General features: G+C 42.7%; 1 protein-coding gene across 2 annotated transcripts in view; it reads right to left on the bottom strand.

Moving 5' to 3' along the window:
- Positions 1–989: 989 nt before the first annotated feature.
- The window catches only part of LOC142954445 (vitamin D3 receptor A), an 85,525-nt gene continuing 63,257 nt past the window's right edge, over positions 990–23,257 (bottom strand). For both annotated transcript variants that reach the window (XM_076095459.1, XM_076095460.1), the window contains 7 exons: positions 16,972–17,156; positions 14,870–14,969; positions 13,474–13,651; positions 9,875–10,026; positions 9,093–9,209; positions 7,260–8,467; positions 990–5,279 (listed from right to left, as the gene is read on the bottom strand). In XM_076095459.1, the coding sequence (XP_075951574.1) occupies positions 8,214–8,467; positions 9,093–9,209; positions 9,875–10,026; positions 13,474–13,651; positions 14,870–14,969; positions 16,972–17,156 (986 nt within the window). In that variant the 3' untranslated portion in view covers positions 990–5,279; positions 7,260–8,213. The remainder of the gene's footprint in view (positions 5,280–7,259; positions 8,468–9,092; positions 9,210–9,874; positions 10,027–13,473; positions 13,652–14,869; positions 14,970–16,971; positions 17,157–23,257) is intronic.

Genomic DNA, 23,257 nt, shown 5'->3' with positions numbered 1-23,257 from the left:
GTCTCTCTTTCCAGGAAGTCAACAGATCTCCATGTGAGGCGTCTACTTCGGGGGTCACATGGGAGGAAACGGTCCTAATGATGTTTGGATGACTCTCATCCCAGACAGGCCAGGCGCTCCGTCATCCTCCCGCTCACCAGACCTGGGTCATGGAGCGGTTTGTAAAATAACTCAAGCGTTCGTTTCATCCAGCTCGAAGTGCCGGGGGGGGGGGGGGCAAAGATCAAGAGTAAAGTGAATGTAACAGCCTTCACACACAAGGAATGACGCTCTGTCTGTTGGTGAAACAGTGGTGTGTGCAGTACTGCGGGTCATCAATGACTGAAAATATTGTCAATAAACCTTAATATTACGTTTGACAGGAAGCAATTGAATGTTTGTCAAAAACAAAACAAAAATCATAGTTTTTAACACAAGGGAGCTGCAGCAGTCTTGCCTCTTGGATTATTAGCAGCCTGAAGTGGTTGTAGTATTCAGTCTCTTACAAGAAATAAAAACACTCTGAAATTTGAGAAAAGACCTAAAAAATAAACATATATGTAAACTATGTGTCCTTCTTATCTCAAAAGAAAAGTAAGAATATTTAGCATCAAGATTGTGCCTGAGGAAGAGCACAATCCCTCATGCCATTACGTCTCTATTTAAGCACATTAGTGAATTGAATTGGCTCCTCATTCTGCCCTCTTCTTCATGTGTCTGTGGAGTATTTGAGATTAAACAGCTGAACTATTTTATTGTATAATTCATCATAAAGAATCTATTACTTTCTGCTAAATGGCGTATTACTGAACACTTTTGTTCTCGTCAAGTGTGACTAACCTGTTGCTGGAAATGTAAAATTACACACACACACACACACACACACACACACACACACACACACACACACACACACACACAGACTTATTCTACAAGTGGATCAGCTGCTGATGACTACGGCGGCAGTTTAGCGCCCTCTACTGACATTTTCAAAGAAGAGGAACACGAGGGACGTTTTGCATCATTATGTACAGCTTTTTTATTTGTGATTTCCCCAAAACATTGTCAGTATTTTTACTACATACAATGCATGTAATCAAAGTACAATGGATAAACTTCAAAGACAAGAAGAGCAAAAATTAAAGAGCAACACAAAAAATAAAAAAACCAGGTGGTGATTTTGAGCACAAAGAGAGACGTTGGTAAAGGTACTGTATGTAGAACACTATTTATTTTATCTGTCGGGCCGTTGATGGTGCCATCAATAAATGTTGAAAAGACAGGTTTCTGCTAGAAGCACTGAGGTCTGGTGAGTATTACTGCATGGTGGTGTGCATGAGTGAAGGTAAAAGGTACTTATCTTGGGACTCTGCTGAGATTAAACTACACTTTTTAACTTTTCTCTTTTGTTCTCCAAATGATGAGAACAGTTCATGCTATGGGAGGTCACGGTCTGCTGGACTTAAATTATATCAAATGAAATAAGAATAAAAAGGACTCTGTTACACAACAATCAAGGTTTTTTCTTAACATTAAAACCATTTTTTTTTTCAAACTTTATAAGAGCCAACTGTCACTGAAAAAAAATCAGCCAAGGGGAATAAATTAAAGTTCCGAATGAAACAAAAGAGCAACCCACAGAAAAACACAGAGGACATGCACCTCCCACGAGCAAGCAACTGTTCTGACTCGATGCAACCATTGAAGCAACGAACAAATGTGTGGATATGAAGAGAGGAAAACATCTGTTACTGAGACTAAATGAAAGCGGTCAGCGATACAGAGACAGATCGTCCTGTATTCTGGTTTTAAACCCCTGATATTGTCCCAAAATAAGGCTGTGGGTTCTAGGCACACCAAGGTACAACTGAGCTGAGCAATATGTGCATTTATGTTTTTGTTTTTCTCAAAAGACACAAAACTTTCTATATGTTTTTTGGATGGATTAATGTTCAATTAATTGTTCTAACCACCTGGCTATAGCCCAGGACTTTGCTATATAGATTAGAGTTGTTGAAGAAAAATAAAGATGACGACAACAAACCTATTTTAGACGTCACACATTTTGCAGAGCATTTTAGAGACAAAAAGACAAGTGCATCATTGGCAAAACATTTGCTGGTGAAGGATAAATAAGTGCACACAAATGTGCAGTGTGTGTGTGTCTGAGTGTTAGTGCGCTGTGTTCGGTGTCTGTCTTTTTCGGTCGGCGTGAGTGCAATTGTTTACGTGCGAGTGTGCATGTGTGTGTGAGCAGGCGCATATTTAAAGAGGTAGCAGAGAAATGCAATCAGAGCAGCAGATGACATTCTTGACACTCCTCGGGTTCAAACGCGGTTCAAAAATCTGCTAAAGTTCAATATTCAGTCTTTCTAATTTGAATAATTTCCCAGGGTGCAATTAATCAACAAAAAAACATCTGTTCTGAAGGGCTTCTTTTAATTGGATAGAGATAAATTGGGTGTCACTTTTACCAAATGAGTCAAAATATTTCATTTTATTCTTTTTCCCATAAGGCAGTGAAACAAATAACATACTGACGCTAATAAAAGATCGGTACCATTAAATATGAAATACTTTAAAGATCTGAATAAACTCAACCAATCCACGAATTTCCCTATCTGCCAGAAGCTTTTTCTTTTTTTCGTTTCCCGCGTGCCGTGAGCTGAAGCGTGATTGATGAGTGGATGCAGTAAGTAGTGTTCACTATAAGGCGCGTCGCGTCGTCGTTTACAGCATATATTCCGAAGGCCTGGTTACCTGAAAGCTGAGCGGATGCAGCAAATGAACGAAGGACTCAGTAGCAGAGTTAAGAGGGCTTTAGAAGAAGGCAGAGTGCTGAGGTGGGTTAGAGTAGAAAAAGGAATACACACTATTTGTATCTAGAATATTTAACACGGGTTCCCAACGTTACAAACCCTTTTCAGACGTTTTTAGGGAAAGCAAAACACACGGGGAACCTGCTGCTCAAAGCCAAGTGGCACGAAGGAGACGCCCGCGTTGGGCGTGAAGTACTGTTTACATTGAAGACGTTAACTTAGGACGGGGCGGTTATCAGAGGCGAACCCCCGCTGCCTCTGTGGTTGTATGCTTCATTCACATAGCAGACTCTCAAATACGATTTGCTGATCGGATCTGATTTTTCTGGATTATGGATTCTTTAAAAGTCAGCTTGATTAAAAAGCAGTCTGTGTTGGTTAAACTGCTTCTATTACCAATTATTATGGTTTTTAAAACGTGCTATTTTCTTCTCCACGTCTGCAGTGATACAGATTTTGCATATTTTGTTATTTTAACAGCTTCGCGATTTCAAATTTGTTTTTGGGGGAATTATATGCTTTTCGCTCTCTCCTAACTCTAATCAGCTGCGATGTGAACGTGGGTCTTAACATGCATTTAAACACGCGACGTGATGCTCATGAGGCCTCTGATTTATTGACTTTTATAGGTTTATATTGAGCTTTGAGGTAAAACAAAATCATCCAGCATTTGAAAAGAAAAGGGAAATAAAATGAATTTGACTGTACACATACACAAAAAAACCTTCTAACGTAGTATTAAAATAAATTGCTGCGGCTATATATATATATATAAAGAGGTAGTATGTTTGGTTGAACGCAGCGCCAGAGCTTATAGCGGCACGTCATCTGTCTGAGACAGAGAGACAACAGGAAACACTTAAGAGGCAGAGATGAGGACCACGCGAGTATAAAGCGACGGTTAACACGGAGAAACATTGGGATCCACTCATACACTAACTGGTCTACTGGCGAGAGGATTCTACCGGACAACCTTCTTCTTTATACAGCTGGCATCTAGTGTCCCGTACGTTCTGACGTAAAAAAAAAACTTTGCAAAGTTTGCTGAGGAGAGAGATCTGTAGTGTGTGTGAGAGAGAGTGTTGCAAGAGTCTATGTTTGGTTTCCTTAAAGGCTGTTGTGGAAAGTCATCCTGTAAAATATTGAGGTATCTGTTCAATGTTTCCAGCTGAGTGAGGTTTCCACAAGTAAGGCTACTGAGGTGGAGCATGGGTTGAGGGGAGGAGGGCTGAAAGGGGCCGAGAGCGGCTAAAGAGCGGAATGAACGCGATGTTGCCGAGCTCAGAGAGGCCTGTCCCGCCGAGGGCGCTCCCGCCCCGTCGCCCTGACCTGCACTCCTTTTGAAACAGATGTAGAAGTTGAATGTAAAAAAGTCGAGTTTCTCATGTGTTTCAACAACTACTCGTTAACAAACAATGATATTTTTTGTATTTTAAAAATCAAAAATTCCAAGACGTTGTGAGAAAAGGTAGCGTCACACTTTGGGTTTCTGGAGGCGACATCTCGTCAGTCACTGCACACTCTTGCCTGTAGAGCGCGCCACTACGTCTCTGCCTGTGGCAGATTCTCATTTCTAAAAGAATACTGAGATCTTCTATACAGATTGGACACAGTCTTCTGGAGGTCCAATCCAAAGGGCTTTCGGGGTCAAACAGGACAAAAAAAAGGAGCCAATATCCGCATTGTCTTTCTTTTCTTTTCCACAGTAAAGTGACACGATCCAATTCCACAGCAGCTGTTTCACTAAACTTCAGACTCCCATCAGCCCTTGTGTGAACCATAGTTGTACGAAAGCAGAGCCTGAGCGGCTGCCGAGTTAAAGCTATGAAGAGTAGTCCTGCTGTAATAATAGGCTATTGCAGAAGAAGAGGAGAAGAAGAAGAAGAGGTTAGATGGTCGGATGGTGAATGAAGAGGTACGCGGCCCACGCCGCTGCTGCGACAGTTTGCCATTGGCTAATTCCCGTGTAAATCGGTTGAGGCAGTGTTAGTCCATGATTACTTGATTGTGTTTCACATCCTGTTTCTGGAAAAGCAGATGTCGCGGGTTTTTTTCTCTCTCAGAGCCTGGGACTGCCTTTTCCATCGACAAATGAGACGATTTTATCTCCACGGGGTTCCCCCCCCCCCCTTTAGGGTGCAGCTCCAGGTGAAACAAAGCTGCATTGTCTTTTTTTGTTTTTATTCCATTAAAACAATGGAAAAGGAAGGAGAGTGAGTGCCAGTGTCCCTTCACAGTCCAAACAAGAAAGTGAAGCTGCATCTTTATTAAAAAAAAAAAAAAAGGGCTATTCCGTTTTTGCATGCTTATCAAGGTTAACATGGGGGGTGGAGCTTAACCGCTTTGGGTGGAGCTTAACCGCTTTGCTCTTGGAAAAGGCTCCAGGAGTCCACCAGGTCTCACCTCTGCTTCATTACGACGTCACAGCGCAGCAAGCCAAGCGCTAGCTAGAGACAGCACACTCTGACACATATTGACAATCTTGAAAAGAACAAAAGAAAATAGAGAAAAAAAAAAAAATTTCACCAAAAATAAAAACATTATGAATATACTGTATAGTTGTCGAAAGCTTATCGATAGACTTTAGAAAGGGAAAAGATGTACATCCATAAGCTTGGAAACGGACAGAGAGGACGCTTCCTGGTGAGGAGACACTGAGTTGTTGGGTGCCTTTAAAAAGGCCGCCGGATTCTCACACTGATGTTTCAGAGTGTTCATGGTGCACGAGACTCAGCCAGGGGGAATGATCAACCAAAGCAACCCCCCGCTGGGAATGTTACAATTATGACACATCAGATTGCCGGGTCTTGTTCATTGCACTAGTAAGAGCGTCATTCAATACAGGGTTGGACCTATTCCGGCCATTTATTAGGGACTATATTGGTATGAAACCAGGCTCTTTCAGGTGTGTTGATTTGTGAAAAACACACCAATATCAGCATTTTCTTGCTATAAAATTGGTTGGATCTGAATTTGCAGAATGCTGGGTGGTTTTAGTCGGCTGTTAAAAAGCCATCGTGGCCAATCTTCTTCAGCGCACGCTGAAACAACTCAGCGACCGGACCAGGATCGCCAAACTCTGCCCTTTCGAGTTGAACACAATGTAAAGAGTCCATCTTCCGATTGCATATAGTGCCGTATCTCCGAGAGCATCTCGCCATCAACAACTGAATTCTCTTAGTATTTTGCCTACATTAATCTCTAAACTATGTACAGACTTAGCAAGTGGTATTTACAGAGTTTGTCCACAAGGGGGTGATCCAGGCCCGCATGAGGGGTGAGCAAGCACTTGTGTCGGCTGAGACATATGATATGATATGTAGTGATGTTAATGAGTAACATCCTAAACCTCGCTTATGTGGCTGGTGTTGAAATGATAAAGATGTGAAAAAAACAACTAAAAAAACTAGGAGGCTTGATTTTATATTTGATATAAAAAAGTTCTTTCTCCGTGTTTCATAACTGCCACAGGCTGTGCACTGTTTAACAACTATACATTGCTACCTTCTGTCGATTATTCACTTGAAAAAATTAAAATGAAGGCTGATATTATCACTCAACAGTTTAACACGCATGGCTCTGTATTGTAGCCATTTAATGTGAAGGTGCAACAATGATCACCATTTCATAAGAGGAGTTCTGAATCGTTTAGGAATGAAAATCTTGTAGTAATCGTTATCTCAAAAAAGTTCCACTTTTAGCTTACTTCTGCTGTTATTTATCATGATTAGAAATCACAGTGATGCCTGGAGCTTCAAAAAAAAGAACTAAACAATCTCTGTCTTATGATTGTAAGCTTACGCCACACACACCATAAACATCACGTACAACAACATCACCAGACAAACGTTTCCCTGAGGCAGACAGCCGGCAGTCGGTTTCGGTCCAACTATATCTATCGCTAACTGTCTTAGCAGCAATCTAACCAGCCGGAAATAAAAAATATATATTTTTGGGATAGTCACTATCCACGAAACATGACGTCGTGTTTGCATGTGTCAGTCTACAAAATTCACAGGTCCCAGAGAAAAAGAAAAAAGAAAAAAACGACGTCGTGCTTCCCTGCACCGAAGCCCCTCAGCCCGGCGCCTGCACACACCCCCTTGTGGTCCATCAATATTCTCATATACTGTACACACGTCACACAAATAGAAGGACTCCCCACACACTTCTCAGCGCTCTCTTGTGAGTGTGTGTGTGTGCATTTGTCTTTTGAAAGACAACACACACACACACTCACACACACACACGACCTGAGGAGGGGCCTCCGAGTCCTCTATACAACACTCGGAACTATTTGCTTCCATGGAAGCAACCATGTTTCACTTTCTTAAATATATATATATATTCATATATATACATATACATATATATGTATATATATATATATATATATATATATATATATATACATATATCAGCTTATACGTTTCATTTATATTTATATAGCATTATACATACATTCTTGTTTTGTGAAATTCCCTTTTGTCTTGTGAACAGGGAATTCCAAGCGTAGCACATCCCTCCGTCTCTCCGACCTCCTTTTACTCATTCCTCCAAATCTCACCTCTCCTCTCACCGTTCCCGCACTGAAGCGTTCCGACTTAAACTGCTTCTCTTCGCTTCAGCTGACCGTCCGAGACCTCTCTTTGAAACACACACAGATACACGGGGCCAAGCAGCCCAACTACTTTGAAATTCCATTATAGTAAGCTTGCTGGCCATGTTGATGTTGAATATATTTTGATTACTTTGCCGTCAACAGCAGTTTATAGCTACCCTAACACGATTGTACTAACATCGCTCTCCACCCCACAGGTGCCAGCGTGGCATATATAGATTCCCGTCAGTCACCGAAGATGATGTGAACACTGAACAATGAACATTGATGTCATTGAGGATAATGGTAGGAGGGTGGCGCGCGCGGCCGTCACATCCATCAAGCTGTCTTCACTGTAAAAAAAAAAGAAAATGGCAGGAATCTAGCGGGGATGTCCGGGGGGAAAATTGACTCACGGGAAGAGGCGAGTTTGGGGATTTGGAGAGGATCGGGGTCTGTTGTGGATGTCGATGAGTCAAGGATATCTGCCTGACTTAATGTGTCGCTGTGTTTTGCAAGTCCCGAGCTTTAAAATACAATCTGGCTATCTGAGAGCATATTGAGGTGTATTCAATCCATAAATCCGGGCATCTGGGTCTTGCAGCTTGAGGTCGGGAGGAGGAGGAGGATAGGGAGGTGATAATGAAGAGGTGAAGGTAACCGTCTAGCTTTCCGACTATCCATCTTTCTCCCTCACGTCCAGGTGTATCAGGGCTGGGGTTCTCTTGGGGGGGAAAGGGGCGGTAAGGGTTGGTTATCAGTGTGTGTGTGTGTGTGTGTGCATGCGAGCGAGCGTGCTGCCGCTGCCTCCTCCGCTATGACACCTCGCTGCCGAACACTTCCAGCACCAGCGGGGTGAGCTGCATGCTGTGCTCGGGCTGGAAGGAGAGAGAGCGGTACTGCTTGGAGTGCTCCTCGTTCAGGCTGCGCAGGTCGGCCAGCTTCTGGATCATCTTGGCGTAGAGGAGGCGCCCGCCGGGGTGGTTCACCTGGATGTAGGCCTGCAGCGTCTCCGACAGGTGGTCCTGGAGCTGCTCGATGCGGCCGTGGTCTTGGACGCCAGGGCGGTCTGCCATCGGTGGGGGGGGGGGGGGGGGGCACAGGGAGAAAAGGAAAGCAGGGTAAGGTTCAGGTGGATGGGAAGAGAGAGAGAGCGAGAGAGAGAGAGAACATCGGTCAGGACGTTCAAGCCCAGTTGAAACAATACTGTCCATTACAGAACTACATAAGACACACTAACCACGTTACTGTGTTTATGTGTATATATATCTGACTGGTTGCAATTCATCGTATATATTTTGAATATACAGTGCAATATAATGCGAGTTTTATAGTGAAAGAGCAGCCTTTTCTCTTTGGAGATGAATACATCTTCAGATTTCTGTGCTTGAATTTGTTCCCATCTTGAAAAAAGGCTTTGAACAGAAACATTTATCAAAGCTCGTTGGCTCTTTAACTCACAATAGCGTTTAATAGTGGAACCAGACAGCCTTTGACATGTTCGAGATGGGGAATGACTCATCGCCTATTCTTGAAGTGGGACTTGCTGCTTGATGCTTTCAGTGATTTCGTTCGCTAACAAACATCCTTCACCACATGTGTGAATTCTTGGCTGTTCAGCAAGCGACACAGCCCCCTTGCTCCACTGTTTGGCAAAAAAAAGAAAAAAAAAAAGCACACAACACTAGCTGTACCTGGGGAGAGCAGGCAGATGGCCATGAGCAGCACGTGTTCCTCCTCGTGCAGGTTGAGTTTCTTCAGGCCGACCTGGAACTTCACCAGCGGCTCCAACAGATCCAGAGTGTGACCCGCTACGGTGGGGGGGGGGGCGACACAGAAACATACCGTTAGTGCTGCAGAGTCGGTTGCATCTTCTGCCACTAAGAGAGGCTTTTTTTTATTGATTCATAAATGAAAAACACACTTTATGTGTGTTTCACGTGTGTTTCACGTGTGTTTCACGTTTCATGTGTGTTAGTGGGCTTCAAGGATGAATCATTACTCTCTTAAGAGCATTGCTTCCTGCCCTGCATGTGTGAGTGACTAAAAGCGGAGTGTGTGTTTGCGGCTGCTTTATTGCTTCCATGAAAATACCTGAAGTCCAAATGTCACAGTCATGTGCAAGTGTGCGTAGAAAAAGCAGTGTGTGTGTGTGTGTGTGTGATCATGTAAGGTTACGTTATATAAGGTGGGAGAAAAATAAATGCTTGATGCTGTAGCCTTTGGGTGAACAGGGAAGAAAAGGTCTGTGTGCGTGTACGTATATACGTATGTATGTGTGTGTGTGTGTGTGTACTGAGAGGATGTGTCATCAATAAGCAAGGCCTGTGTGCGCAGTCTTTAAAGTCTGCTAAAGTACATAAAGTCTTTGTCTTTATGTACTTTAGCAGGTAAAACGCAAAAAAAACAAGGTCCACTCTTGCCATGCTTCCTTTTTTTTTTTCCGTTTCGAGATCGACAGTGAGATGTGACCGACCCTTTGTGACGTCGTTGATGCAGTATTTGAAGTCCGGCCCCCCGCAGCTCCAGGACATGTCCTCCAGACTGAAGGACTGGTTCGAACGCAGCATGATGATCTCAATGGCACTCGACTTCAACAGAGCGATCTGGTCTTCTGCGGTCAGCTCTCTGGAACACACACAGTCACACATACGGGATGTTAATGGATCAATGTTCACAGGCACTGACAGGTTTGACACACTTATGACAAAGGGGGGGGGGGGGGGTCTTTGGTGGTGTCTTTACTTCAGCTTCAGCTTTATTTTAGTTTTCTTTATTTTACTTTTTAACTTCAGGGGCAACAGTTGTCTTTGTATTCTATCAACTCCTCAAAAAAACACTTATATTTAGTTTTGCTTTAGTTGTAGAGGAAGAGTTTCTAATGAACATACAATTGAATTTCAATTTTCCATGAAAGAAAAGTTCCAAAAATGTTTGTGTATTCTGTCAATTACAGTTCTCAGAAAATAAAATAAAATCATCAGGTCGGAAAAAAAAATGAAAAAATAAAAAATAGGAATCAACCCAAAAAATCTGTGCATTTCCAAAACAACAAGTAGGTTTTATGTTTGTAACAAAAGTATGACTAAGAGTTCTGCATCAAATCAAACAGTAGACAGAGACAACTGTCTACTGTTTGAGCTATCATATACATGGGGTTGGTGTGTGCTGGTGTGTGCTATTCAAGCCCAAAGCAAGAGCACCGGGCTGGGAAGCAAATTTGACATAGTTTCCAAATGGTAATTACAACTTCTGTGTCGGAGTTATTTTCCTAGGCCGAGAACGAGGCTGGACCGAAGGCTGGGAGGCGGGGTTAAAGGAAGCCCTACTGCGCCTGCTCTGTGGGCCCATGGATGCTTCAGATTGGCAGAAGATCCGGGTCATTCTATCTGAATCTTACAATCCCAAATCAAACATTTTTGGCTTCATGCGCCACTTTCATAGGAATGAACGGGGCGCGCCTCCAACACTGTATCCAGTTCTCTGTATACATCCACGGTGGGCAATGTGTGGCAAACAACACTGAGTGCAAAAATTCACAAAGAGTGAATGGCGGCAGCTGATCGCACCATGATTGTGCATCATTTGCAAACACCATCTGCCCAATCTCAAGGTCCGATCACAAAAGATGCTGAGTGCAATGTGCCCTTTTATTTTGCATCTGATTGCAATTATCCACGTGGCAAAATAACACTAACTGTCAGAAGGTTCTACTTAACCACCAACACGTAAATGTTTGTTCATGTCTGAGTGTGAGTGTGAGTGTGAGTGTGTGGTGGGGGGGACTGAGAAGCACAACAAGCACAATGAATGTATTAATGAATTATATGGTTACTGTAGCAACAGTTTCCAACCCCAGGCTGACCATAAAAGCGCACACACGCACACGCACAGTGCACATGCAGAGCCCGCTATGTTTCATTTAATATTGACTGTATATGCAGTACTACAGTATGTGTATCTCCACACACTGACAGAAGCAGGTGTGACTTAAGGAAAGCCATAAAGGGTCCCCACTACTCGTGGAAAAAGCGTTTTCTGATGCTACGAATTCATTTTGCACTCAATAGAAAGTCTTTTTTGTTCTTGTTGTTGCAGCAGAGTTATTCCAGGGAAGAACTGAATTGATTGGATCGCTGCAGTGTTACAGTATATGAGGCATAGGTAAAAAATTTAAAAAGTAGTTAAGTCATTTTCAAACAGTATTGCCTGTATTAATCAAATGCTGCGGACTAAAGGCCAATTTTGCGATCGCTTCAACCCTTCTGAAACAAAAGGTTAGACGGATAGATTTGTGCAGGCAGAGGACCAACTACCAGGATCCTATTGAGCCGGAGCAATGTCTGTCTGAGGTGAATTGTTGTAGAGCCTGAGCTACTGTAAGCTATATGATTGAGCTTCCTTTCAGCAAAATATTATGAGTGAATTTGAGTTCCCTCTGGTAAACAGCTACGCAGTGTACTCAGTCTTTCATTGTGAAACAGATGGAGTGGATCTGCACTACCTTTGTCATGGCTGAATTAGTTAATTAAGTTAATATTCACGTTCTGTGTGAAAGTAGATGACCACAACAAGGTATTGACGGGGTGTGTAAGAGGCCTCGAGACCTTGAATGAAAACTGTGCAGCACAGTCAGGGACAAAATAGGTTGTGTGAGACTGAGAAGGTAAACACTTTCAAGAAGTGCTTCACAACACTTTAAAGAAGTGCTTCACAAATCAACGGCCAGAGTTGCCCTGAGGTTTAAGGGTGTTACTGGAGTTAATCTCCAGGATGAGAACACATCCGAACACCTTTAGTCAATGCTTAGAGCTGCATAGAGCTCCAAGTTATCATCTTTTTGCAGCATCTTCTAGGTAAACAATGTATTCCCAGACACTCTTACTCTATATTCCCAGAGGAAATACTACATACAGCTGAGACTCGACTCCACAACGAGGTGAGCAGCAGGAATAAATGTAGGTAAATGCAAAGCTAGCACGTCAACGATTATTGTTCCGTTTCATAACATGCAAACACACATGCATCATGCACACACATACGGGTCTCCTCCATTCTTTTATTACGTGGCCTCTGTACGTGCATATATTTATGAACTTATCTCTCAGCGCAGCATGCATTGATGGAGCTACAGCCTGTTTCAGCGTATTCCAGGAAGAGCTTGTTTGTTTGGGAGTGATAATAGAGTCTCGCTGTACCCAACAATGTCCCCGCATTAACGGAGCCGGCAAACCCGTGTGCTCTGCGTGTGGGTGAGGAGCTGCTAGCCTTTGGGTCGGTGAGTGCTACTGGTTGGACCCAGCAGAATTTCAACGAATGATTACCAGAACTCGGTAAAGCAGCAGATAGCTGCAGGGTTAATAGGGAGTCAACATTTAACATGGCCAGATTATGATTAATGGCAACAAAGGATAATATAACTTATATTGCATATCTATATGAGAGATTTTTAGCCTTCCAAAAACATAATTTACACTGCGGTAAAAACACTGTTTGCTCTACCGCTGGCCGCACATAGAGGGAGGCCTACACTGACAAGTTATATTCATTAAAGAGAGTCGAGTTCATAAGTAAAAAATAAAAATCAAATTGATCACTTTATTCAAATTGAGGACTTCTATGGAGCGACGTCTTTGTGAAATATGAGGACAGGCATTCGACAGGCTTTCGCTCTCAGAGTTCTGAAGAATAGGAATTGTTTTTATGAATGACAGAGAAAATCTTCAGCACCAAGGAGAGTTATAAGGACCCTATTTTACTGTTACCGTGGTAACAGGCTGGTGACGGAGCTTCAAGTGTACACCACGGACGGATTACCCTGCAATGAGTTTGCGTGTATAAAACATAGTAACACGGTTAGTACATGTTTTGTATGGGGCTTAAAGCGGCCAGTCTAGTGGTCGGTTGTTGCAATGAAGCTGACCGACATTGCTTTAGAGCCACTGTGCTGCAGCGCTGTACTTTACGGTCAAGTGCTTTTCAGATTTAACTATAATAAATGTACTACATTACATTGGTGTGATATCCGGGACAGCCCCCACTGCTGAATGTCCGTTCCTGTGTGTCGGTTTGTACCTGAAGCCTGGGATCATCTTGGCGAAGCCGATGACCTTCTGGATGCTGTAGGAGACCAGGTCAGCCAGGTGGGGCAGCATAGAAAGCTTTGTGTCCTCCTCACTGGAGTCTGGACTGCTCGCTCCGTCCTGGTACATCATTAACAGGCTGCTGAAGTTCATCTTGGTGTCCACAGACTCTGTTTGAGGAGGGGATTAGGAGACAAGATGAGCACAGAGGAAAGAAAGCAAGGAGAGGGCCGAGGCAGAGTAAGGGAGTGATTAAAGGGAAGCATGCTGAACACACAGAAAAGGCAAAGAGCCAGTGAGAGGTTGAACATGGCAAAACAGGAGGTGAGTTCACAGATTGAAAATCAATTTAAAAAACATAGAAATAAAAAGCTGGAAAAATAAGTAGTTTATTTCTTTATTGGCATTCCCAGAAGCTTCTACCTTGGGACGACTAACAACTATAATGAAGCTATCATTTTGAAGCTAAAATGAGCAACATAAGAAAAATCTACATTAACACAAAACGTAGATGAGTACAAATATACATAACGTTTAAAATATGATTTTTTTTTTGTATGATTTTAAAGCCTTTCTTTTGGTAATTGCAGACCATTTCAGACTTGTAAAGACCTGTGGATATGCCGTTATATTTACATGAAATAACCCCAAAACAGTCACTTTATTTAATTGCACTTATCACTTCCCATCCATCAAGGACAACAGGCTACTGTATATAGGTAAATATACAACAGCCTTCGCAATAAATATACCATTAAACACATTGAGTTTTATGTCATGAGTGTAAGAAGTATGCACCAGTGTTTCCCATTAATTACTGTGGCCTTGATGAACTGAAAATATATTTACACTTCTCAACGGGTGGTGTGCCTGAGGGGAGGGACGGGGTCCGATTCTCCTCAGAGTGCATCAGGGGTTCTGCCCGTCTAAAAATACGGACCCCTGTCTCATTTACCACGTTTTTGTGCTTCTAGGCTCTTAATTGTACTCTCAAAGTGCACCACATTGATGCATTTAACTTTAAAATGCACTCAATTTTCTTGCCCTCCCTAGAGGGTTTGAAGTCCACCGACCACAGTCTCACAAAATCCTGTGGGAAACACTGATGCATGCATAGCCCATGTGCTTGTTTCTCCAGTGAGGGGCCTTGCTGAGTAGCGGTTGTACATAGACTATGAATAGACTTTCACTGGCACAATAAAACTTAGTAAGAGAGCAGAGGTCAACAGCGGGCAGATGGTTGCTGTTTGTATCCCAATGTGTTTGTAAATCAACAGAGTTCGTCACAACTGTGTCCTTGGTGAACTTAACCCTGAAGCATGAAAAACGAACAAGGACGGGAAAAGAAGAAGGAGGAGGAGGAGGAGGAGGAGGATGACGACTCTCACCAGGTGAGTGGTTGAATGAGTCAGAGGAGGCATCGGACAAAGAGTGAAGGGAGGCGGCTCTGCTGGCACTGCGTGTTACTGGGCCTTCACGCACCGGAGGCTGTGAACACACAGAGAAACACAAATATTAATACAGCAGCGCAACACGTTCACAACTCAATGCACTGCTGGGGCTCGTCCACCAGGGGGGGATAACTTCTTTGAGGGGGCGCCATAAAACGCGTAAAAGCAATGACACTGGGTGTTTTCCATGAAAAGTATCCGTTTGTGGCCATCATCATGTTCTTATTTAGTGTGCATCAGTCTATTTAAGGAGACGATTGCTAATCACTTCTGAAGTACACCTCAGTGTTTTTTAGTCTGATCTATTGTGATGGAGTGCTTCATTTTGAAGAGGTTCACACTCAGCCCAAAGTGACACCTACAATTTAGTATCCGTCTGCACAGTGTGTGCTAGAATCACACTTGCCGCTTTTTGATAACAGACAAAGGGAGAAGTGTTTTGAGACGTTCCGTCCAATCTGCATCCTCCATCTGGACGACCGAATTGTTGTGGTCTGCGGGGAGAACGTCCTCTGAAAGTATCAAGTTTGTGACGTGGAGAAAGAAAATACGCCGCCTCCGTCGGGCGGATCAACGCCTTTGGTGTCTGTTGTTACTAATTGAAATCACAAATGTGCAATGGTAGCTGACGTGTTGGCCTGAAGTAAATGTGACTGAGGTTACAGGAACTATTTACGGCTGTCTCAAGATCATGGGAGGCACTTTGCCAGATGTTAATATTTCTGTGTGGAGAGATTTTGTCACCACGATAGCGTCGCAACTGCGCAAGATGCAAACACAAAACTATGCAGGTGTGTAGTTGAGAACAAGATTAAGTCTCAGTTTAAAGATGGGTATGGTCCGAGCAAGGGCGCCAGAAAAGGAGGGGTAGGAAATAGGGAAGGGGCCATCGGCCTCCTACTTTATGCCCCTGGCCCAACTTGTGATAGCAGATGGTGTGATCCCATTGCTAGTTGTATAAAATGGTTTTGGCCAAAGAAACCGAAATGTCGATGGAATTGCATCCTTAAGTGTGTATTATGTGCTTATTATGATACTTTTACCACAGCCACGTGCCAAGAAAACTCCAAATGTTATCATATTTGTAAGCCTTGTGTACTTTTATCATGTTTGTCTTGTTGTCTGTGTTGATTGTAATGTGTGTCCAGATGGATGCCTCGCCTTATATTGCAAACCAAGTCTACCTACGGGTACAAATAAAAGTAACCTGAACCTGATATTTAAAACTTACACGTAAGAAAATTTGATCCCTTTGTTTAAAACATAAAACACCGTTCCTCAGCCTCAGAATATTTGCGTTAGTAGGCAACATCTAGTTAAACAGGCAGGGGTTAACAAGGCTGACCAGTGTTGATAAACGGGAGTACCACCGTCTACAAAGGGGTCACATATATGCTCGGTTTGGACGTCAGGATTCAAGCAAACTCCAAACACACACACACATAGTGCGAGCTCAGAGACGTTTAGCTAAGCCTCACTGGTGCTGTCCTTGCCTCCAGTTTACAGCCAAACTGTCCAGTCACTAGAAGGTGATCAAAGCCAAACAAAGTATTCTCAGTGGCCATGGTATAAATTAAGTAAGGACAGATACATACTTTATACTGCTGCCACTTACAGTAATGGACACAAACTAAAAGAGAGAATGCCAAGGTCTGTTATGATGTGGTGTACCAGAGCAGATGGTATCCATATCCTATTATTACTTTCTTGTGGTTTGCTCAGATCTTCAGCATTTAACCTCCAAGGAATTTAGTTTCTATGGTGACAGGCTGATACCTTGAAATTACACATCAAGTACACTGTGGTGTACGGAACTTGTGTTGAAAGAAAAGTTGCTTCTGTATCAATTAGCTTTTCACTGGGAAACGTAGCATTATGGTCTGATGCCGTGCTTCAGGGAAGCCTCCCTTCCGTTGCATGACATCATGACCTGCTGCACCCATATTTATGGTGGACAACAAAGTGATTTTGGCTGCACAGATGATAAATGAAAACTGAGTGTGGTTGCGGTAGAGGAGGAAACTTTGTGCTGGACTAACCCTGAAGCGGGAGAAGTCAGAATAGGAGGCATCGTAGGTCTTGTGGTGAGCCTCCACCAGACTGGAGATGATCTGGGACTGCTCCTCGTTCAGGCGTGGCCTCATCGCTTCCCGGGCTGCCTCCTCCTCTTTCCTCTTCATTATCATGTCCTTCTTCCTCTGAACCTCCTCGTCTGTCAGGATGACTGTGAAAGAGGATGGAATGGAAGATAAATAAAAAAATCTTACATGGAGCAGACGTAAAAAACTCCCCAGCACACGCACAAATCAGTATTCACAAATATTGATGTCAAAGTCCCAAAAGAAACAATGAAAAAAAGGCAAATCAGTAAAAATTATCATTAAACATACATTGCCACAATGTGCTTTAAACCCTCCTTACATCATAAACTAAATTCCTTTAGGTACTGAATAGCATTCATGCGCAAACATTGAAAACCTGATGATGAAATCCATCAAAAAAAAGAACCAAAAGAGAGAAAGCTGCGGACAAGTCTTGGATTTAATGTAAAGGGAGCTCCATTAACACCCAAAGTATCACACGGTGTAACTGATCTGGACTCTCATTGTGTATCTAGTGAAAGTGAACACATGATCAGGTCTGGACAAGTGGTTGCACAGTGCGTAGTGACAGCACACTGTCTTTGCACTCTCTGCATTACACTGTTAATGACAGGAAAGAACTAAAGGTAACAATCGTTACGATTAACTTTCATGAACTGAAAACACAATGAAAGAGTTAAAAGTTGTGACACGAAAAACAGAGACAACTCCCACACCGGACAACAAAGTGGTAGCGACCTGTCAATTACAAGGTAGCCCCGCCCAAAAGCATCCCCTGCTTGATGGTGTATTTGACTCTAAATGGATCATCATTCACTAAAAGAACATCATGCTGTACTGAAGAAGACTTGAAACTAGAGATTGAGACCATAAACTCATGTTTACAATGTTTACTGAGGTAATAAATCAAGAGAGAAGAAGAGTCATTTTCTCATAGACTTCTATACAACCAGACTCAGACTTCTTTTTGTAACCAGAGGAGTCGCCCCCTGCTGGTCAGTAGAGAGAATGCAAGTTTAAGACACTTCCGCATTGGCTTCACCTTTCAGACCCGGGGGTTGCCGTCGGTTTGGGCCGCAATGAATCTATTAAGATTTGGTTTTCGTGTTTAAGGAAATATCAATACTGCCAAAAGTTTAAAATATAAACAGCAATTTTGCACGACAGCCCGTAGTTCATTTGTAAAAGAGTATCTCAGAATGATAGCGTGCTACATTTCAGTTTCTGCTTGTTTACCTCTCTTCAAGGTATATAAATAATTTCATTTCAACTACTTTATGATTTTAAAGAACGTTATTTTCAAATTTTAGGCGTAGTGTTTTTTATATTAATTTTGGTAGTTCTTTTAATCAATCCAGGTACTTGAACATCTTGTTTATTTAATGGTTGGGGTTTCATGGGGTTGTTCTATTCCCCTTATTATGATGAGTTTCAAGAAAAGCTCTGATGCTGTACCTTAACAACACTTTGGAGGAGTCAAGACATTTTCAAACGCAATATTGTTAGTGTCCACTCATTCCGAGCGTGTTAGGAGGGATGTTCATATCTCAAAATATTGCCAGAACTGGCTGCGATAGCAGGAATAAAGAGTTCAGTTCGAAGGTGGATTGGGGCTTCAAGAGATAAAGTGCTACTTGTCCACAGTTAAACAAAGTTAGTTTTCAAAACTAGGTGAGGGGGCAGTAATGTAAGCTCCAAATATTTCCATCTCAGGTTACATGAACCATACATGTCCTGATCTCGGCACGCAGAAAAGGCCCGTCATGTCTGCTGCCTTTTTAGTGCGGCCGATGCTGGATGTTTAAGTGCCTTTTGCCTTATTCATGCTGCAGGAGTCGAGACTGCGGGCGGAGTGGAACGGTGGTGCAGAATGGATTAGACATACTGTTTGGAGAGACTCTCTTAGGTTTTGACTAGATGAGAGGATCTTTTGGGAATTCCTGGGTTTGCGTGCCACTTCCACATGTCTTAGAGCACACGTGTCAAACTCAAGGCCCTCCACGTCATTTTATGTGGCCCGCGAATCCACCAGCAAAAAAATAAATAAAACATATAAAGTTTTTGTTTTTTTTAAGTAAAAAATAAAAATATCCCCATGGTCGAAATTATGAGATAGAAAGTTGAAATTAAGAGATAGCATGTTGTGAAGTATTATCACCGTGGCTGGACATTGATTACTTGTCCTCCTAACAGTCACTTGGTAACAATATGGTTAATTAGTTATTACCTTTTTTTTTTTTTTAAACAGGTGGACATGAGAGGGAACAGCCCGTAAAGAGGTTTTCCAACAAGTGATTGAGTTGAAAAAGATCGACAAATAATCCCAAAATGTCCACGAAGAGAAAAATTGATGCAGAGGGAAGAAAATGTAATTTAAGATGGGAAAGCGAATACATGTCTGTGCTTCAAGGAGAACAACGGGTCTGTCTTCTGTGTTATGATGCGTGTCGGTGATGAAAGATACAATTCACGTCAGCATTTTGACACCAAACACGGAGCTAAATTTTGCCTCCAAGAAAAACATAAAATTGTCCAAGAATTAAAAGGCAGACTGCAATCACAGCAGAATATATTTACAGAAGCTACAGCCCGGTGCATGCTAAAGGTATGTGAGCAGGTGAGCTCCGACCAGATACAGACTTTTACAAATGTCAGTTTGTGAAGAAACACCATCGCAGACCGAGTTCAGGAACTAGCAGCAATCTAACAACACGGCTAGCTAAGAGACGAGATACATCATCTATCAATGTTTGTAAGAGGCTCAAGGCAGACCTGACTGTCAGTGAGGAGCTCTTGGATGTAGCTGCCATGCACGGGACGACGGCAGGGCGGGACATTCGTGATGCAGAGAGGTGACAAAAATAGCTTTGAACAAAGTTAATGTAATAACTTGTGTTTGATATTTTCTTTAATAGTTTGATCTTTGATAGAGTAATGTGGGTTTCTTAACCCTAAATTAAAATGATTTATGTTATAATAACAGAAATGTGCTTAAATATATTTTTACATTTATATAACTGCATGTACAATATTTTTACACTTGAATAAACAATAATCAAAAGCAGAGACAGTTATTTAACAATATGTTAGGAGTAGTTACAGTTATACAGTCTTACAGTTACAACCGGCCCTTTGAGGGAAACCGTGATGCTGATGTGGCCCGGAGTGAAAATGAGTTTGACACCCCTGTCTTAGAGCATTACATTAATGTTATATTCACAACACTCATTATGTATTACAGTTCACAACAGATCTATTGGCTTTAAAACCCAATGCACTCCGATACGTAAAGAATTAATATTGTTTTGTTTGCTTTTCAATACCTAAAGACAACTACTGGGTTCTGAAACATCAGCTGTGGTCGGCCATGAGTGGATGAACATAGCGGGAAGGCTGAGTTGGTCACACTAGCAACAGCATCTCGGTCTATTGGCTTTCTAAAATGTCAAAGTGCCGAGTCTCTAGATGTCTCTCTATGACTGGTATCTCACAGCCCTCTGAGATCTACCCATAAACCGTGCAGCTGCCGTTAGTCTGGTTGCTCCAGTAAAAAACTGTTGTTGTGGAAAGGCCATTTCAACACTCTAACCCGAACCCCAACAATTCCTGCTGTACAATATTTTTCCTTTAAAAAGGCGCCTCTCAGCAACACACTGACTGACCCAACATCTGGATGTGTGTTGCGGAGCGGCCACTCGTGGTGTGAAACAGGAAACCCCGGAATACAAGCTGTGCCTGAAGAGATTTTATAAAGATGAAAAACAGGCGGCTCAAATGTTCCGTTTGCCGATGCGACATCTGTAATGAGGTGGTCTGAAAGAAATCCTTCTGTGTTACATTTCTTGTTGGTTTATTCCTTAAATTGAAACACATTTTGACACTATATCACAGTCATTGCTTTAATTGAGTTATAAGATTAAAGACGTCATAAAATAGAAACCGTGCCAAATACGTGCCTGTATATGCTCATTATAGAGGAACAAGCTGAGCGAACACACCCACACACACTGAACATATGCACAACTACTAACTACTAATCATGACAATGTGCTAAATTCAAAATTCAGAGCCTTAATATAGCAGCAAATAACTATTTACTATGTAATGGTATAGTGCAGTAATGTCTACCACATTGGTGCCGTACATACACTGTTCCAATGTTAGCACAATTAGCAACTAGCCGCCGGCGGACCGTGTGGAGGCATCCTCTGAATCATAGAAATTCTCAGAATTTTGAATTTAGAAACTGTTAACTTTAACACGCTGTGTTCGGGTACGTGTTTGTTTCAGAACACAATGTCTCTGTCGAGTCTAGAGAAAAGAAGCAGGAAGAGTGGCAATGGCAACAAGAAGATAGGGGGGGGGGGGGGGGGACTATACATTTATGTATGCAGAGCAAATATTTACCACTGAACCAAAAAAAGGATGCGTATTATCTAGCAAGTTAATTACACACAGCTTTGCTTCTTCAGCATCGTGTGGCACCCTAAATATAGCACACAGGGAACAAAGAAACAGGGCAGAATATAGAAATATATACATATATATATATATATATATAATACTGCTCAATAACATAACAGTACTACCTACTACTTCCATGGTATTTTATAGTTAAAGTTAGTGTTCACGTCATCCAGTCACTGATGGAGTAACGCACTGACCCCTGAATGCCTCGGCCCATATAATCCTTTTGACTCTCTGCCACAGTGACCGATCGCTCGACTGTGCAGACAGACAGACATCACGACTGCCAAAGAGAGACAGGCCCAGAGCCATGAGGTCATAATACGCGCACATATGCCCCAACAGTCTGGCAGCAACAGAGACACTCTCTCACGATTCGTACCAAACTGACATTTAATTTAGCTCTATCAAATGATGCAATTTCTTTTAAAGGTTTACAGGCAAGTCGTGTACCGTTTTTAAGAGATAGAGACCTTGTTTGGTTGGTCTGCTGTAGTAACTTCCTCTAAATGTACTTTTATGTGGTCAAACTGTTTTACCGTCTTCCTCTGTTAATACAGAAATGTCTAAATGGTTTGTCTGTTACCTATTCCTAAATCGTCAATTAAATATGTTGCTGCAGCTTTTGCCCTCGGCAATGGTAAGTACAAATTTGGATTAAAGGAATAAATAAACCATATGAATGCATACTTTCGAGTAACTGCTAATTTAAGAGACCAATGGGATGGCACGGATGTGTTGAGATCATGCACCTCATACTGAATACTGGTTGTTTTCCTGGAAGCTGTAAACAACTATATTTGAGGATTTTCAGTGATTGCACCCTGAATGGCAACCACAGGAGCGCCGTTACATAAGCGCATAATGTGGCGATGCAGACAACAACAACAACAACAACAACAACATTTTGGCTACACAGTCTTAAAAAGGCAACTGAATGACTCTTACTGCTTAGCTAGCCAAAGGATTTACTTGGCTTTCATCTCTTTGAACCGACAGTCATTAATTAGGCTTGGGCTACGCTCCAATGTCCACCCGGTCCCACGGCCAAGAGCCGACTGCCGACAACAACTCCTCCGCGGTGAGGACGACCGAGTATGTAGCCAGAAGCCAGATCATGAATAGGCACAGTTTGGGCAAAGTTTGGCACAGGCCTGTCAAAGCAGCTATTCTAAAGCCGGGGTCATGACTGGACCGGTCAGTCCCCAGCCAGGACGGCTTCATTAAGGCAGGGGTCGACCCAAAGAAAAACAACAGACCATCAAAGGGCATCTTGACCACCCCCCACCGCGCACCGCAGTTAACCAAAAGAGGAGTTTGCTGTTTGGAAAGGGACTGATTGGATGGAGTGATGTGGTGAGAGCAGAGACCAGCAAAGACAAGATGAGACAGAAAGAAATGCAAACAGAAAAAAAGGGGTTGGGGGGGGGGGGGGGTGTTTGGTCAACACCAGCAACGCCAGAGGCACTGACAAAGAGGGAAAGGCAGAGTCTCGCTGTAGCCGAGGCCAGATGTCCACAGCGGGCTTACTCATTAACCAGCCAACCGACCGGTTAAACACAATGGATGCCGCTCAGATTTGGTGCGATATGCGTCAAGCTGGATTTGGTGTGAGGCCAATCATTTTCTCCACCGCTGGCCTGGGAGTGTGATGTTGCGAGAGGTGAATTCAGGTCAGTCGGGCGTCAGGGCGCCCACGCATGCAGAGAGTCGGGCAAAACGGCTTATCAGAAGCTGGTGATGCAAGATACGGATT

Source organism: Anarhichas minor, unplaced genomic scaffold (genome assembly GCF_050575085.1).
Source record: "Anarhichas minor isolate MPS153535 unplaced genomic scaffold, ASM5057508v1 ptg000020l, whole genome shotgun sequence".
NCBI lineage: Eukaryota > Metazoa > Chordata > Actinopteri > Perciformes > Anarhichadidae > Anarhichas > Anarhichas minor.
This window is presented reverse-complemented; position numbering and strand designations above follow the sequence as displayed.